At 41.3% G+C, this 19,481-nt stretch overlaps 1 protein-coding gene across 1 annotated transcript in view; it reads right to left on the bottom strand.

Moving 5' to 3' along the window:
* Positions 1 to 714: 714 nt before the first annotated feature.
* CDR2 (cerebellar degeneration related protein 2) overlaps positions 715 to 19,481 on the bottom strand; it is a 29,575-nt gene continuing 10,808 nt past the window's right edge. Inside the window, exons 2-5 of the mRNA XM_073647591.1 lie at positions 11,988 to 12,100; positions 9,997 to 10,145; positions 7,182 to 7,334; positions 715 to 5,616 (exon numbers count right to left, since the gene is read on the bottom strand). Coding sequence (XP_073503692.1) covers positions 4,782 to 5,616; positions 7,182 to 7,334; positions 9,997 to 10,145; positions 11,988 to 12,100 — 1,250 coding nt within the window. The 3' untranslated portion in view covers positions 715 to 4,781. The remainder of the gene's footprint in view (positions 5,617 to 7,181; positions 7,335 to 9,996; positions 10,146 to 11,987; positions 12,101 to 19,481) is intronic.

The raw sequence follows: 19,481 nt of genomic DNA, 5'->3' as shown, positions 1-19,481 counted from the left end.
TTTTTTTTTTTTTTTTTTTTTTTTTATAGTTTTGTTCTACTATATAGGAAAATGAATGCTAGTAAACACTGACTGGAGAAAAAAAAAGTCTGAAAGGGGGAAATGCACAAGGGACGGTTTAATACTGCTATAAAATGTACTCCGCAATAAAACTTTGAATGAACAGGATTTTCTGTTTTGCTTTTTTAAGAAGCTCCCTGATTAAGAAGGGAAAGTCAGTACTATTAGACAGCCTGTATTCTGATGAGGCTGATTACAAAAGACCTGAAGAGATGTCTAAAATTTTTAGCTCTGGTTCATTAACACCAGGTGTTATTCACACTAGTCAGAGCTGCCTGATTCATTAAGAGGAGGATAGTCTCTTAACAAATGCTCCTCAGTCATTAAGTGGTGGGCATCTCCACAATTCTTACTCCAGTCAGGGACTAGAATAAGGTTTTAAGGAACACCATTGACTTAGATGAGCTGTAGTGTCATGCCCTCAGCTCCACCCTTTTTTTTTTGATGGGCCTGGATTAAAACCCCCAAAAGTTGCTAAGTTTTTGTACAACCTTGAGTTTCACAAAAATTTAGCAGTTTCTCACAGTATTTTACAAACAGAATTCTGGCCTTCACGTGTGCCAAATGAGTCTACCTGACGCTACATTTATTCTGAAGTGAATAATCTTGTGCGCGCTGAATGAGGTCCAAAGAAGATGACACGACAGAAGAACATGTAAGGAATGTCTTTATTGTGCTGATCAGAGGATAAATCATTGGACGGCGTACAAATACATAATCATGTATTTTTCCTCCTATCAGTAACAGCTGTACACAGACCACCTATAGCGAGCCGCCATCATTAATACTGTCTTCTGCTAACTTCTAGAACACTTGTGATACAATCCTGTGTATCTCTGGTTGTATTAACCAGTCTCATAATACAAAGTCCGATTCCACCTAATCCAACTTACCTTTACCTTTAATAGTGCCATCCCCCACATAAGCCGCTTTATTACTCTCCATTCATACCAACATTAATCTGCATTATTCCTAGAAACACCCAAGCATGGGATAATCTCCCATCATAGCCTCAGATACTAGAGCACTAGGGTAGTATAGAACTAATGTATGAACTTTATAAATAATCCATCAGTTATTCAGCGCTAACGTAAATGAGCCACTATAAGCCGATGAACGGTAAAGTAACACTGAGTGTGGATTAAAGCATGGTGCCATGCAAAGCAGCATTTTATACTGCACAGCTACAATCTCACCCTCTATACGGCACATTTCACCTTTTTTTTTTTATAAACAAGTGCTCGTGTAGCAGACTGCCCGCTCTAAGATGTGGAAGGAAAATCAAATACGTACACTAAGGGTAGGTTCACACCCCATCTGAGAAAAACAATCTGACTATTCTGATCAGCGTTAAAAAAAAAAAAATAATAATCTCCACCTTCTCGATTCTGTCAGTCCATGAAAACAGAGTGCACTCTGATGTCATCTGAGTGCAAGCCAACCGATTTTTTTTTTTTTGAATAGGCTTGCATTGCTGACTTTGATCTGACACTAAGGTCAAAATCAAACAGGTCACTGATTTTTTTCCAATGTGGGGGGAAAAATAAATAAATAAATAATGGGACACGTACACAGCCCCGTAGAATATCATAAGTACGAGCACTTTCTTTAAAAAGCAGAAATATCACTCGTCTGAGGAAATCTGTCGTGTGCACAAGGCCTAAGGAACAGATTCCCCTCTGACCCAGCAGGACAATCGCAGACAGGCTGAACTCTGCCTCCTCGGCTTCAGTGTAGGGAAGGTAAAGTCATGTGTGACCTGCAGCCAAGAATCCAATAGAATTGAATTTCTTTGTCGGAGAAGAATGCAACATGACCGCTCTGATAATCATTATAGACGAGGCGACACAGCGATGGCCAATGTTGATATGTAGCTTTAGCCTAAATGTTTGCCTGTTGTGGACAGCAGTGACATGTCCTCCACCTTTCATTTGTCAAGTGCAGCCCAGAAAAAAAAAAAGGCGACCTCAATCTATGAACAACATGGCCACTGTGCCCTGGAATAATTTGGTATCTCACAGCTTAGGTTGGTGACCACTAGTCTATGGTTCTCCAGGTGTTGAACTAGAAATCCCATCTTACTCTGGGAGCTGAAGTTCTACAACAACTGGAAAGCCAAAAGTTAGCGATCACTGGCCTAGACGTATACACTTGTCTGAACCCTCAACATTTAATTAGTCAGTGTGCGCCACGGACTGGACATGGACCCATTATGGCCAGTGTACATGGACTAATGGCCTCCACATGCTGCGTGACTGCAGACTTGTGAATCCTCACAGCGCTCGCACTGGGTACAATGTAAGGATTCACAAGTCTGCAGTCACGCAGAGTGACTACAGACTCGGACAACCTCTTTAAAGAGGAGCGGTCATCAGTTATCATAATACTGTGTATTACACAAGAAAAAAAATCCATTTAATAATCAGTTCTCCATAATCATCAGGTCTATTATCCATGTCAAAATCCCTATATAATTCTTTCCGAAAATTTTCAGAACCAAAATGAAAAAAAAAAAAAAAAAAGTACAGCTCAGGCTAAACTCGTAACATGCTATTTTTAATAACCAGATTATACAGCCATTTTGACATGGGATTATCAATAAGTACACCAGCCTCTTTAGGTCTAAGATCTGTTTATTAATGTATGCCGCTTGTATTGTGATGTATCAGAGTTTTAATGATCTCTTCTGATACAGTTTAAAAGCAGTCACTAAAAATGATCTTATCTGAACTGGCTCTTATGGAGGTCTATACTCTGCATCGCTTTCTTATCTCAAACCACAATAGAAAGTCAGTAACAATTACCGCTTCAGTCAATTAAGCAAATATTTTAGTAAGTTTAAATAATTAACAAAATAGAAAAAAAAAAAAAGTATACAAAAAATAAAGTATTCGCTTGTTTTTTGTTGCAGAATTTCCCTAAATAAGCGCGAAGACTTAAAGGAAACTGGACACAGATCCTCCAAATGCTGACAATGCACTAACCCCTCCGGCTCTGTGCTAGGCATAACCTAGTATTACTTGTGCCCTGAGCGTTAATTTTAGCAAGTTTTTATGGCATCTGATCCCACTAATCAGAGGACATGGACACAGACCATATGAATAAAGGCTTACACCAATATCCCCCCATAGTAAACTCAGAACAAAAAATGCATTTCTACATTTAAATAAGCATCATTTCCAGCCATCAATCACTAAATCCTTACAAATCTGGGTGGTGGGTGGATGATATGGCTTTGGGAAGCTAGGATATAACAATAAGGGGTGTATTTCGGCACACAATTGCAGGATGTGTCATGGAGGTAAGAGTAAGCTTTCTACATAGTAGCAGGTAGTGGCTGAGGGAATACAGCAGTTTGTAGAGGACACAAACCTGGAGAACAATGGCTGCTGTGATGTTCCTGCGTTAGGCAAGAGGCGTATTTTATACCAGAACGATAGGAACAAAACAAAAAAAATATATAAAACAAAACTGTAGATATAACATTTGAGATTATTTACAGCTAGTAATAAGTGCAATATATTAGTGTTCTCTAATACGACATCACAGTATTATATCAAAAGTTATCTCCCTATAGGAGCAATTATAGGGCCACGCAGCGTCTACATAAAATGATACTAAAAAGTATCACACAACTATATTTAATGCAGATATATGATCTGCACCGGTCAACTCCTACATGTTGCCATGCATAAAATAGACTTTGTGCTTTTCTCCAGACCGTAGAAGACCACATGTATCGTACTAACAAGGTGGGGACGTCACAACAAAAGTTGTGCTGGTAGCATGAATATCATCTAAAGCAGAGGCTTGGGAACGTTGCAACTCATGGTCCATGTATGGACAGATGTCTGGACCTACTGGGGTCTTCTGACCCAAATTCCAGGCAGGAGACCTGCAGGCGGTCTGGACATCAAAGTCCCGTGAATGTTGGACATGAGAAACCGGCCTTAGCCAGAGATTTGTGGTGCTGTCTGGTTTAGAGAAGTGTATCTGTTTTCTTCCAAAACGACACCACACTTGTCAACAGGTTGCATGTGGTACTGCAGCTTAACCCCATTCACTTTAATGGAGTCGAGCAAGAATACCAGAGATTGGCATTCCTCTAATATCATAAAGGCTAGTGGTATAATATTGGTGACCAACAGCAGGAGTATTGCATACCTTGTTGCGTGTACCAAAAAAACAACTTTGTTAGCAGATGTAGATTTCCCCACCAGGAATGAACCTGAAGGTATATTATCTGAAGGTCCTGATATCCCACAGAAAAGTCAGACTAAAGAAAAGAAACCAGGCTACACAACTTCTTTATCAGACACCGGTTTGAGGATGAAACGTGAAGAATCCAGTCCTTCATAGCTCTTGTAGTCCGGTTGCACACTTCACCGGTCCATAAGCATCAAAGCAAGAAGTGTGGTCCAATCTGCTTCACTGGTTTTGGAAGAAACCACCTCATTTTACTAATCCTGTACAACTCCTTCTTGACTACTGTCCTGACCAGGAGACCCAAGTTAAAGCTTGTGGAATGAAACAAGGTCACCATCTAAAAGTGGATTCCACTTTATCTAGTAGATCACCGTGCTTGTTGGCCATAGTATGGGCTAATGAGGTAGCCATGAGACTTCTCTATGATCGAGAATTAAAAATAATTTAGAAGGAAAGAGACATGAGTGGTTGGTACGTTTGAAGAGGAAAAAAAAAACAAAGTTTTTCAGGAGGTCCTAACTACTCTGGGAGTTGGAGATAAGTTTGTATTTTGTTCGATTCTCACTGATTTCTTCCTTGGTTTTGTTGATACAAGTAAATATTTCCTGAAAAAGAACTTTGTACTCCGGCTGGGAGATAGGGGAGCCGGGGGTGTGCTTGGCTGAATTTAAGGTATTTGGTGGAGAGTTGTCTGGAGAGGACATGGTGGACAGCTTTGTAGTCTGGACAGACTTGTGACTGAAGAAGTCATCCTCCATCTGGCAGCGCTGAAGAAGCTCCTCATATTTAGCTTTAAGGGCACTATACTGAGAATCCACCTCATTGAGCAGAGATATTCCCCTTTGTTTCACAGCCTCGGTCCTCCGGATACAGGTCTCCTCATGACCATTACGAATGGCTTCTGCAGCAACAGTGGGCAAGACCATCTCACTACTGCTTCTTTTTAAGGGCTTTTTTTCTACTTCGGAGATTGGATCGGGCTCAGAATCCTTTTCTGAAGTCTCTTTGAATGATATGAAGATAGACTCTGGTATCAGCTTTTCAACACTGCTAGAGAATACACTATCTGACCGACATATCTGACGCATTTCGGCCACCTCAGCTTCCAACTCTTCTGCCCGGGCGTGACATGTATCCCTATCTTTCAGAATATGTTCCAACTCGGAGTTTTCCTTCAGGACCTGATTATATTCGTCCTCTAAGGTCTCCCTCTTCTTGCGTTCTAGGCTGAGCTGTGCCTCCAGAACAGCCAGAGTTTTCTTGAGATGATCATTTTCTTCTTCAAGGGGACCAGGTTGTGTGTTTAGAGATGTGATCTTCTCGGCAAAGACGTGATCATAGACAAAATACCTGCGGAGCAAAGAAAATGCTTAGTCTACCACCACCTCTAGTAAAACCTCTCTGTTCAAGCCGGGTAAACTAGATTTTTTGCTCCTCACTACTAAGTGAAGAAAAATATATAATAATCACTCTAACCAGACTGAAAGCTTTGGATATGTTCACACATGTTGAATTTGCATATATTTGACACATTTATAACATGATCCCAGCAGGAGAAATCAAAGACTGCCACTTCACATTGGCTTCACAGAAGATCTGCCCAAGTATTAGTCCTTCTGATTCAATAGGACTTTTCTGTGCGGAATCCGTGGAGCTTTTCGGAGCATGTGAATGGGAATATGGTAACCCAACTCACATGTGCGAGATGCAGATCTGAATGGAGCCTTAAAGGGGTTGTCCACTACTTTTTTTATGGATAGTCTATTCTTAGGATAGGCCATCAATATCAGATTGGTGGTGGTGTAAGACTCGGCATCCCTGCCGATCAGCTGTTACCGATGCCGGCTGGAAGTTCTAAGATGCTGCCGGGGATACAACAGCTCCGTCAAAACTATACATTCAAATGAAAAGGGGGTAGAGATCTGTAGTACCTGAATGCGACTACCATAGAAATGTCTGTGATCCAGAAGTATCTGAGAACTTTTGGCAGGTGCCAGTAACAGCCAGGTGTCACACCCCCACCTATCAGATATCAATGGCAATCAATTAAAAAAAAAAAAAAAAAAAAAAGTGGCCAAACCCTTTAAATTAAGTTATGGCATGCTCTGAAAAAGTGATATAAGAGCCAAAACAGGTCCAAGATAATGTCGAAGTAAGAAGATAGGGAGTGCATGAAAAGAACAGAAGCAAGAGCTGAAGGATGAGGTTGCAGAGCGTGAGAATGTGGAATGGGGTAAGGAGGGATGGAGAGGTCTCATGGATGTCAGGAAGGAGAGGAGTCAACCATGACGTATCAGGTGCTCGGTCACCCTGGGTTTTGCTTTAGTGAAACCTAGGAACAGTTGTTTCCTCGGCTCCGCTATAATCTGTTTTGTCGCCGGGAAGCTAGAGGCTAATCATCTGTTTTCTGCCTGAAGTACATATGGGACATCATGTCCTTCCGTGAAGGACTGCAAGTCTAGGGGCTACATACAACTTTGGCCATGACACATCAAAGCCAGGCCCAATGTAGCTACCGTAAACAATATAATATTTTTTTATTATTTCTTTTATTTTGTAGTAATCTGAGCCAGTGTTGCAGAATCGAGCTTTGAAGCAACATGCAAATTGCCCTGGAAGTACATTGGGGATGTGTTGCGGCACGGAGATTACATTAGATACACCCGCAATGCACTCCCAGGTTCATTCACATGTGGCTTTAAAGCTTGATTCCTCAGCGCTGGCACGTCGGATTACTACAAAACAGGCATAATTTTTTATTGTTACATTAGGCCATGTCACTAGTTTCAGTAGGCAATAATTATGACATTTCATAAAAAAAAAAAAAAAACACTGTAGATTTACACCAAAAATAACTTCTTAAAATTTACCATGGAAAATATATAATTTTCAGCCATATAATTTCTTATACTTACTTGCGCAGGTCATAGAGTTCCTTCAGACAGGAGAAGCTGTGAGTTGACCTCGAGTGCTCAAATTTCTCACGGCTACGACACTTTTTCAGCTCTTCCATCTGTTTCTGTAAATCGTCAATGTGTATCTGTAGACTTTCAATAGTCTCTGTCAAACTAAACAGAGAAAAAAAATGGTTATTACAAGGAAATTAACACTGAATAATGAATTCACAAAGGATTAATATAGTCATAAAAGTTTGCAAGGGCGCATTCACAAAAAGCAAGGCGTTTGTATATTAATGGCTTATTACATACTGCTGATTGCAGATAGAGCATCTTTTCCTATTGAAACCATTTAGTTCTGCATTAGAGGAGAGCGCCTCCCTATGGCAGACTGCTTGTAAGACACAGCTTTCCCTATACGGGTTATCATTGCCATAGCATGCCAATTGCTGGAAGCGTTTAAGAGGTAAAGGGCTCATATATTGTTCTTGCACAGGGGACCTTTTCTCTGTGTCCGCCAGTGCATTAGATGATCGGACAATACTGTGGTTCAGCCAACTTTTATCTAATGTGTATGGAGGGTCTTAAACGGATGGCCAGCTTTATAGGTGTCCCGATTGTGATGCACAAGTAGCCAACATGTCATTTACTAAACTGCTCCTTATGCCCTTCTATCCATGATAAACCCACTCAGGACGTTATGGCGCCTTTTGGCACGGACAACCAAAACCCTTCAAATATAGAAAGAGCTCCGCTTCCAGATTAATGGGTGAAAGTTTGCCTACAAGTTTTGCTTGGCTAAACACGGCCCAATATCAAGGATTCTTGCTTTGGTAATGGTGTAACCCATGTGCTCATGGCAATAGAAAGTGTACCTGCAGCTAAAACCAACGTTTTGAGTGACCAGCTCACCCCCCTCAATAAAATGTATAACAGATATATTAGTCATTATAGCAGATCATATGTAGGTTCAGGCAAAGGAGAATCACTACAGTGGGATAAGTGACAAATAGTCTAAGAAATAGAAAACATCCTCCCTATAATCTCATGATCCCGTGTGAACACCATTATCCTGTCGGTTTAGCAGTAATTTCATTCACAAACATTGAATGTTTTACAAGCAACCACATCACAAATTACACTTCCAAGCAAATCCATACTCATCCATCTGGGTCAGTAAGACATCCCGCATTAAAGTGTGCAACCAAGCAACTTATGAGACAGGGCAAGTGAAGAAGGTCGGAGGTAAAGCTACAGAACAAAGATAAATAACAGTACATGTGTAAAAAAAAATATTTTTTTCCTATTAAAAGGTCTGGGGGTAATCATTACACACAAACAACAGCATCATCAGTAAAAAGAAAAGAAAGCACTTGGTAGTCTATTCCTTATAGGCCAATTACAACCTACAACAAGAGGGACGCTACACTATAATGCACAAAATAGCAGTCCACGCTTATTCCCCGGGAACCTAGAATACCCAAGTCCAATTTATCACAAAGGTATAGAACTTTACAAATGTATATAAAAGATACAAAACACAATGCACAATAATAAGAAATAAACCATAAACTAGAGGAAACGACCAGGTAACACAGGAAATATACAGGAGCCAGGATAGTGAAATTACCAATCAGACCTGGTGACAAAACCAGGAAGGTGCGCTCACTGCACCTTAATTACATGGTGATGCAAGTGCCCGCGAGTCCCACCCCAAACCAGCGAGATCCCATCGAGAGTGCAACGTCTTATACTGGTGTCAGCGGAACCGTCCACCGTACCCGGGGCTGGTACAAGTCACAGCAGCGCTTAGTACTGTGGTGGCCATCTTGCTTTTTGGCACTTGATTAAAAGGCTTATCCAGGAATATTATTTTTTCAATCACTCTGTAGTCTAATATTCTCTCTAAAGTGACTCAGCCATGCCTTCAGATCCTCCACAATTAGGATTTTGCTCAGTGTGACGTGGACTTTCCTTCAAAGTGTTGACCATGTGACCATTGTAAACTACATTTCACATAACCCCCTGCTTCTTGTCCAGGCTACCGACTCTCCTTCATGCACAGATGACATTAGCTGCTCCCCCAAATGCTGTGTGATCTGCTACAGACAATTAATAAATGTAATTAATGCCCGTGTCTCCATCGCCGTGTATAAAGGTCTCTAATCCTGGACGCGTTTCAGATGTATTCCCCCCCCCCATGTCATCTCTCCTAGTTCCAAAACCATCTTTGTTGCCCATAGCAACCACACAGTGCGGCTTTCATTTTAAATTAAATGAAAAGGAGAGTTCCACTTAGTTGCCATAGGCAACGCAAACAATCCCGCAACAGCAATGTAAGCGGGCATTCACTCCTGAGCATGTGCAACCGGTCATGAAAGATCCACAGGACGTAACCATGGGCAACCAAGTAAAAAGCCTCTGTTGTGATGTTTTCGGGGGGCGATAGCCAAAGAAGAAAGCACTTTTGGAAGTTTATTGCATTTCACAAATTTTTAATTTACGCTACGAATTTAAGCCCCCAAGCTATGATTGATATAATTGGGGAAGAGAGATGCCAGGAAGAGCGCAAACTGAACACAGGGGACTGTCAATCACATCCAGGGGGCAGTGACTGCAGCTACCGAATAAACGTCTCACCGGACTATTGACTACTTCAATATGGGCAGTTCCATAAAACAACCATATCACTGGAATAGCGGAATAAAAGTCCAAAAGGCCAGGTCGGGAGGGGACAAGCAGGAACAGCCTTTTTTTGCAGTATGGCTGCAGAGATAGTCCCCAGACAAGATCGGGATTGTTAATAAGGCTTCCCCTCTTCCAGGCCACCCACCTTGCTATCTTTTGCTGTGAGGAGCGACTCTCCACGACCAGCTTCTGATTGGCATCTTCTAACTCTCTGGCTGTGACATCGAGCTGCTCGTACACCTTGGCGTGCTGCTCGTTCATCCGCCTCAGGAGATCCACCTGTTTTGTCAGGTACTGGAAGGAAAAGAACAAAATCATGAGAGCAAAAATATCTGCACCTACTTTATTACAGTAAGGAGACATCCAACTCATCTCTCTAATTACATTTTACTACAATACATAAAATGCGGCAGAAAACACATTAATGGCCAGCGAGAATCACCAAGGCCTATACACAGACCAGGAAGGGGGATTATATCATAAGAATCTATTTCTTAAAGGGTAATCTGTCAGCACGATCCATCCTCTCTTAGAAAGGTTGATATGGTCATGTTGCCATCTGAAAGATTGCATCAGCACAGGTTTGAATGACATCTGTTGCTCCCTGATTAAAATCTCAGTTTTAGCTCATATGCAAATGAGGCTTAAGTGCTCTGGGAGTGTCAAAGCCCAGCCCCACCGTCCTCTGCCTGAAAGCTCAGACTGTGTAGTCAATCGCAGAGGAAGCGATTAAACCTCATTTGGATATGAATGAAACCCGCAATTTTTCAGTAAAGGTGTGGAGCACATCTTTCAGAAAGTTACATGACCATATAAACAGTTTGGGGAAGAAGATGGGAAAGGGTGCCAAGTTGTACTGACAAATTCCCTTTAAAAAGGGGATGTCCAACCATTACAACCCATTCTGAAGATGAAGCCAGCCAAGCAATCAGCCAATTTAGTCGGGAGATCTAGAATTTTTTGTTTCGCTCTTGTTTCCTCTATTCCATCATTGGTATCGCAACATAAATTTATATCCTCAGAAATATGACAGTGCCCAACTGTACCCTGAACACCCTTTCATTTAAAAAGTTGTCCACTACTCGGACAACCCCTTCGAATCACCATGTTTCCCTCCCTGTAAAATAATTCCAGCACTGTGCTGCACTGGCTCTCCCGGGGCTCGCATGACATAACGTCACACAATTCCCTGAGACAATCGGTGCTGGCTTCACTCTCCCCTACTAAGGACGTAATTGACATCTGTAGGAAGTGAGTCGTCGCAGTTCTCACTCACTCTCCTGAATGTCTTGATTTGTCCAAAGGAGGGGAGAGTGAAGCCAACGCTGATTATGTCATGCGATCCCTGAGGACAATGTCACACAAGCCCCGGGACAGCCAGCGCCGATACAGTTAGAACGCCACTGTCACTGGAAGTGTTTTACTGGGGGGGAAACATAGGAATTCAGAAGGGGTTGTCCAAGTAGTGGTCAACCTCTTTAATTAAAAAGTTACAAGAGGATATTTGATTTTAGGAAGAAACAACCTCCATATAGCAAAGTAAGTAGACTATTTAACACAGGTTGTGAGCTAGGCCACATGAGCAACAATCAAGATTCACAGCTTTTACTGCACAGTTTTATAGTTTACAACTCTATAATCTCGACTGGATTATTAAACAAACCATTTCTTAACATCTTCGTGTCTAAATGTCACTGCATAGATAGGTCTCTGGAACTCTACAGCTGCTTTACGTCTGAGGATTTGTCGCAAAGTATGGATTAACCTGAAGTGCTTCAATATGACCTATTTCAGATAAGAACCTTTCTATAGAATGGGCAGGAAGGTTTTTTTTTTTTTGTTTGTTTGTTTTTTTTAAATGGTGTGATGACAATGGCAGGATGATATTCACATCCAAATCAGACTCACATATAGTGTCTTCCACAACACTTGCACTCCGCACGAAGAAACACTCAACCAACAGTGCTACTGAGAGGCAGAAGAAAAAAAGCAGAAGTTTGAGTACAGCTCTGGGTATAACATAGGAGACCATTCGAACAGGACATCTAGCCTGAAGACATCAAAAGGATGTAATCTCAATCTCTGCACAGAAGTAGGAGCAGACAATGGTGAGCAGCAAGAGGAGAAGCTTTGTACCTCTATTTCCTGGATCTGTTCCTGGTTGGTGGTGTACATCTGCTGCAGAGACTCCTCAAGTTCAGTGTTGCGGTCTAGTAATGTCTTGCCAAGCTCGGCAGCAAGCTGCAGATCTGGAAATAATCACAAAGATTGTATAAATGCCGGAAATGTGCAATAATATGTGCAAATAGTGTCCCTGGATTAACAGCATTCATTTGACCTTATGGTGACCTGCTTGTAAAGGATGCAGTTGGAAGAGAAAAAAATATATATACCGTATTTAATAAAATTTTATTTTTATATATATTATATTTATATGTTACATAAAATATAATATATATACACACACACACACACACACAATCTGTTTTTGATGGATCTGCCTGTCACCTGTAGTGTCCTGGGAATCTGTAAATGTTAAATTAAATGGAATCTGTCAGTAGCGTGATATAGGAACAGAGACCCTGATTCCAGCAATGTATCACTTAGTTTACTGGGTGCAGCTGTTGTGACAGAATAATTGTTTTCTGTGCTGTATACTAGACCTGACAACCTGCTGCATTGGCCACCACGAGTGTTACCACTTATCCTCTCAAAGTCACTTCAAAACTGAAAAGGTCCCCCCAAAAAAGTTGGAAAATTTCCCTGAAGTATAAAAAAAATAAAAAATATAATTTGAAAAATGATACTGATGTAAAGTAAAAATATGGGGAATATTAATTAACTTTTTATGTCCTGTCTGATTTAAAATTATAAACATTAGCAGTATGGAAAAAATGCTAATTTTTAGAAATCTTCAACAAATTTCAGATGATATTTTTACAAATAAAAGCAAATTAGGTCGTCCTCAATTTAGTACTAACACAAGCAGAAGAGGGCCCCTGTCCAAGAACAGTATATGGGCCCTTCATGTCTGTGACAAACTAATTGATGCACTGGAAGTGGATGCGTCTCCCTTACCTTTATTTCCACCCACGTAATAACAAAGTACATTGTGCCATGGAAAAAAAAAATACAAATTTCAATTATTGGAATATGTAAGATTCCCGAGTTATTACCATATAATAAAAGTGAAAATTTGGGCTTGGGCATTAAGTGGTTAAGCCAACACATTCTTGAGGTGCACAGGTATAAAGGTTTGATCTCTGCTTGCAAAAACCAACCCACAATTATAGGAAAAGAAAATGCCCTGTAAAAAGCTGAAGTCGCATTGTTACCTTAATCTGGGAGGTGCTGGGACCAGAACAAATAATTATGACACTGGAAAGAGCAAACAGACCAAGGAGTAGGATTACCTAGAGCTGTGCTCGCAGCACCAGCGTCCATACAGAAGAGCAGTGATTGTAAGGAATGGGGTGACACTTATACAGCAAGTACGGGTGCTACACCCCGCACTGAATACAGAACAATGGCAGGAGAAAAATAATCAATGCAGAAAGGGTGTGCACACCTGATAGGTAAATAAATATACGATTTTATTGATGCTAAATTATAATATATATATATATATATATATATATATATATATATATATATATATATATATATATATATATATATATATATATATATATATATATATATATATATATATATATATATATATATATTTTCCTGTGTTCTTTTCATCAATAAAAACGTATACTTATTTACCTATCAGGTGTGCACACCCTTTCTGCATTGATTATTTTTCTCTCTTACCAGCATCCATACATATGCATGCAAAACATGAACCGTACATTGTATGTGAACACACTAATATGTCTGGGTTTCCATTACTCGTGGCATCAGATCAGTTTTCCCGTGCTTCATCTGATCACAATTTATAAATTAGACAGATGACAGCTGATGCCATTGTTATATTCATTCCTACATCAAGTATTATTTTTTGAAATTTTTTCCCCTAAACAACTTTTTAGGTGTGTGTATCTATATAGAAAATTAAAAAATAAGAAATTTTGCAAGTGACCACTAGGCCTAAGACTAGACTCAAACTTCCTGTTCTGTACCGGATACAGAGTGACCACACAAGGATCATTATTGGACAGTATATCAGATGCCACGCAGAAAGTCAGCATGTAACATGAAAGATAAAATATGTATAGTTGGGTTACAAAGTCTGTATTCTGTAACACGTCTAGTTATATACAGCTCACTAGAAAGTGAAGTCTCGTTAATCATTAGACAGAGACATTATCTTATCAGCAATGGTCCGATATGGAACTAGAACCGGAATTAATACCTTTATCTCTAGGTTTGAACTGTTTTTCTGCTATTACATCAATACACATACTGTGAGGCTCTCGCATTACATTATGGCGTTTGATACTGTATATACGTCTATGTAGCGTGGTTTTTTTTTTTTTTATTTGCTGTCATATAAGCGTTTGCTTTTGTGCCCATAGCACAGTGCAACCCCCTAAAGTGAGCAGAATTTATTGCGTCTTGAATCAACTATTATCAATGTAGTACATCAGGAAGTGCTGGTTTCAATTGATTTATTAGCATAGTATTACTTTGTTATTTTATTATTATTTTTTTGAATGTTAAAAGAGAAACGGTGATGCTTAAAGTGGTATCTGATCAGTGGGAAGGATGTTATAAAGCAAGAGTGATATACATTTTTATGAGAAAAGTTTCAGCAAGCCTTTCATTCTATTCATTGAAATCCCTGATATTTGTATGTAGGAGTCCAGTGGGCGGTGCTATTCAATGATTAACAGTTTTCCCTATATAACTGTGGTGGCTCAGTGGCTAGCATTGAAGCCTTGCAGCGCTGGGGTCCTGGGTTCAAATCTCACTAAGGACGACATCTGCAAGGAGTTTGTATGTTCTCCCCGTGTTTGTGTGGGTTTCCTCCAGGTTCTCTGGTTTCCTCCCACACTCCAAAGACATACTGATAGGGAAAGTAGATTGTGAGCCCCAATAGGGACAGTGATGTCTGTAAAGCGCTGGGGAATATGTTGGCGCTATATAAAAATAAACATTATTACATGCAGAGATAACTGTCAATCACTAGTAGGACCACCCACTGGACTCATTTACATACAAACGCCAGGGATTTCAATTTTATAAAATACTGAATCCTTTCCAACAACCCTCTATATCAGTGTTTCCCAAACCCCATCCTCACGGCCCCCCACAGGTCATGTTTTCAGGATCTCCTTGGTATTGCACAGGTGAGAGAATTCCTGATGCCTTGATGATACTTCAATCACCTGTGCAATACTAAGGAAATCCTGAAAACATGACCTGTGGGGGACTGTGAGGATGGGGTTTTGGAAACACTGCTCTACATCAATCTTCTCTTTTTAAAAAAAAAAGCAGTGAATGAAGAAGGCACTGCTGTAACTACCAAGGGGAGCAAACCCTTTACTGACCAGTAAGGTCAGGCTCACACATCCCCCAACTGCGGCGCGCGCCCTGTCCTTACCCGTCCCCCAACTGCGGCGCGCGCCCTGTCCTTACCCGTCCCCCAACTGCGGCGCGCGCCCTGTCCTTACCCGTCCCCCAACTGCGGCGCGCGCCCTGTCCTTACCCGTCCCCCAACTGCGGCGCGCGCCCTGTCCTTACCCGTCCCCCAACTGCGGCGCGCGCCCTGTCCTTACCCGTCCCCCAACTGCGGCGCGCGCCCTGTCCTTACCATACACCAATGCTACAGTAGATCTGGTGATTACCATATATACTCAGGCCTTGTGTAGGTTAAATCACCACATGAGGACATAATTCAGAGCACATAGCTAAGAAAACAGCACATAATTGCTAAGGTCATGCCGCAACCATGCCCTCTAGATCGGTGTAAACTGCTAAGTGCCCCTTAAAACGAACCATAGCCCACATTCCAAGATGTCATTTGGTAAACCAGTGCCGGCCTTCCACACAGGAGTGAGAATTACAGCGACATCCATGTGTAAATAGATGGAGGCGAGCGCAGCTGCACAAGACACAGAGGGGTCATTCACAAACATGACAACGAGCAATGCAAAGTATCAGGCTCCAGAAAATGTCTTCTCACTGATATACAAATACAAGCGTGTTGTGTGGACACAGGCGGCACAGCCGGGCCCTTTATTAGAGAAGTCTATACATCTCTTAAGAAAACTTAAAAGGCCTCTTTTATTAAGGAAAAAAGTCAGTTGCCAATAGCAACCAGGGATCCACTTTCATCTTTTACAACGCTGTTGTAAAATCAAAGCTGCGCTGTGATTGGCTGCGACGGACAATAAAGATAATTTCTTTTAGACAGTGCTGTCAGACACAAAGCACCAGGGAAGATACAGTAATATTGTTGTAGTGCTAACAAAAGATTCAGTAAAACAGGGAGGGCAACGGCCATCTTGTGACCTATTTACAGGCCAGAATATTGAATGATGGGAGGTCAATAAGAATAGACGCTATTGTTTCTGGTCTGCTTAACCATTTGTAGGCGACCTGCTCAGCCAGACCCTCGCTATGTCTGAGAAACTGCTAAATATACCGCAGAGTTGGGGTATGTTCACACACCACTTTCTTTAGCGCGTTTTTTTACCGCAAAAAAAAAAATCTAATTCACTTTGCTGGGAAGGTAAAATGTTGAGATTCCTGAAACCTCATGCACACATTGCTTATTTTTTTCTGGCAGATTTGAAGCAATTTTACCGCCACTTTTAACACCCGCCTAGGATGTTAGGGGAGCTGAGGGACAGACATAGGTTGGAGTCAGGAGGTGTCCCATCCCTCGCTCCCAACATCATCCCGTCGTATCCGTGTGCTGTGCAGTCCGCCGGACAACCCCTTATCCATCCGTGACACTGTGTGACAGTGATAGCTCAGTGCCGGCAGCGGTCACTGACAGCTGAGCAGCGCGGCTAGAGATGCAGAGACCCATTTTAGTAGTCCCCACCTGTCTGTCTAGCATCATGACACAAATCTGCTGCTGCAGAACTTCACAATACATCTTAGCTGTTATCGTTGCATTAAATCGATAGAATGGCTTTTATTTCCACAGTGAGCCACTACATGGTGATCTGGAGATCGCAGTGTGTAATGGATGATGCTGGGGCTTCCAGTGTTATTTTGCCACACGATAAGGAACCCGACAGCTGATTACTAGTGCACGACCCCCGGGCATCAGACATTGGCTCTATTATTGCAGCTGTATGTTTTATTCTAATCCTGCTGCGCTTCAGATAAAACCTACATGTAATATCCGTATGAGGACTAGCTCCAGAGTCCAGTCCCCGAAAGCTTCTCCCTGTTTGCTCCCCTAAACAGACAGGTGTCCCCTGTGTTTGTAGCCGACATTGACACGCTGCATCCTAACGTTACGTTACCGCTCTTCAAACTCGCCAGGTCTTGCACCGCGCAGCATGAACAAGGCTCCATAGGCTTTGTACGGCGGATTCGGTGGACTAAGTCAGACCTGCGTAGGACTTTCTTTTTTAATAAACTGGTGAACCAGGGAAAGTGTCGGGGGTATGTGTGTTTTTCATGATTTAGTAATGGGGGGGGAGGGGGGGTCTGATAGACACCTCTCCATTACTAACACCAGGGCTTGATGCCAGCTGTTTTTTTAGAATCTTTTGGAGTATAGTAAAGACTCAAAGTATAAAGAAAAGACACCAGCTCACCCTTTCTGTCCCGTATAGTGAGGATGCACGAGCCCCTCCACCGCCCAGCATTTGTAGATGCAAGTTTGAAGGGGGATGTGGGAGGTCCAGCTTCCAAATCCAATAAGAGATTATTTAAAAAAATAAATAATTTGGGATTTTATTGTTAATTTGTTAAAAAGATATACACATCATATTGCTTACACTAAAAAACGGTCCTTCGGCTTAGTCGATCTCAGAAGGTCCATAGTAAATGGTCTACTCCTGTGATAAACCAAAGTGGAGACAAACTGCACCATAAGGCAGATAACTCAAAAAGCATTGGGCCTGAATCATTATTGCATTTGCGACTATTTCTCTAGTTTTTGGTGTTTTGTCCAGTTTTTCATTTGCACTTAAGACTTCTTAAAGGGGTTTTCCAATGAACAAAAGGTCATTTTAATCAATAGATCTTGGAATAATAATTTCCACAATTGAACGTATTTAAATAAAATGTTCCTGTGCTGAGATAATCTTCTATATATGTGCCCCTGCTGTGTTCTGTGTAATGGCTGTGTCTGACCGTGCAGGAACATGGTCTGATCATACCACATCTCCTGGCAGGGGAGGAAGCAAAAGAGTATACAGACAGGACACCATGGGATCACGGCTTTTTGTGAGGTAAAACATTTCACCTCAAAGAAAGAAAGACTTATTTGTGATCCCCAGCTGTAATGTCTGTATACTCTTTTGCATCCTTCCCTGTCCAGGAGATGTGGTATGATCAGACCATGTTCCTGTACGGTCAGACACAGACATTACACAGTACACAGCAGGAGCACATTTATAAGACTCTAAGTCTATTTTATGTGTTTGCCTGATTTTTTGTTTTTCTTTGGTTCATCGTTGTTTGGGGTCTCCAAATTGTGACTTTTTTAAAAAGTGCAAAATTTGGCACAAATGTGCTCCAGTTCCCCCACCTTTACTTGGAGTGATTTTATGCAAGTCAGTTTTGTTGCAAAGTTTGTGCCATTTAGCGAAATATGCGACTGGCTCATTTTGCAATTTTTAGCACAAAGACATAAAGTGGATTTTTTTTTTTACTTTGTGCATAATTCATGAACCCCCGTTTGAAGAATTTGGATCCAAAAATCATTAAACACCAAAAGGACAGAAAAAAAATGGATGAATTAGACCCTTTGTGCTTATTTCGCACCATTTTCTACTCTTCTAGTTTCGGGGGCTGTCCAGAATTATTAGTCACCCCCCCCCCCCCCACAAAAAATAAAAAAAAAATTAGCATTTTAGCTTATCCTATTTAGCATAAATGGGGCTGAGCTTTAGTAGCAGACACAGGACAAGGATGGCACTGTTGCTGTAATAAAAATAAAAGCAAATTGGAGCATTTTTTTCTAATTCTAGAGGACCCCTTTACATGGCACTACCAGAGACGTACAGCAAGTCACCCATCCACTATGCCCAAGGGGAATATTTATTGTCATCAGACATAATATACCTTTTCCCACAGAGATAAAGGTTGGGTGATTTGCCGGGGGTATATTAACACAGGATGAAAATAAATGATGAGAGTTCTGCTCTTTGTCCGGGAGGGAATATCGCTCATGAACGGGAATCAGGATCTCCGGCTCACATGCTCAGGATTTCTTGGAGGCATTGGAGGAAACTGCTGAACTAAAAGGAATGTACAAACACAATGGAGAGAAGCAAAAAGAGCATCAACGTAACACGAGGAGACGTTACACAGCAGATTATGTAACATCCTGCCGCAAAGAGGAAAAAGATGAAGTATAAACCCAAAGGAGACTTCGCAGTCACTTTACTGATAGTGATAACACAATGAGGTGGCGTAATCACTAGTCCGTATGACCGACTACCAATCACTCAAAGAATGAGCAAAAAAGTTCGTTGGGTGAAAGGATCTTTT

The sequence above is a fragment of the Phyllobates terribilis genome, unplaced genomic scaffold, assembly GCF_046119375.1.
Source record: "Phyllobates terribilis strain yellow unplaced genomic scaffold, ASM4611937v1 Scaffold_9__5_contigs__length_417890890, whole genome shotgun sequence".
Taxonomy (NCBI): domain Eukaryota; kingdom Metazoa; phylum Chordata; class Amphibia; order Anura; family Dendrobatidae; genus Phyllobates; species Phyllobates terribilis.
The sequence above is the reverse complement of the archived record's forward strand: the minus strand, read 5'-3'. Positions and strand labels throughout refer to the sequence as shown.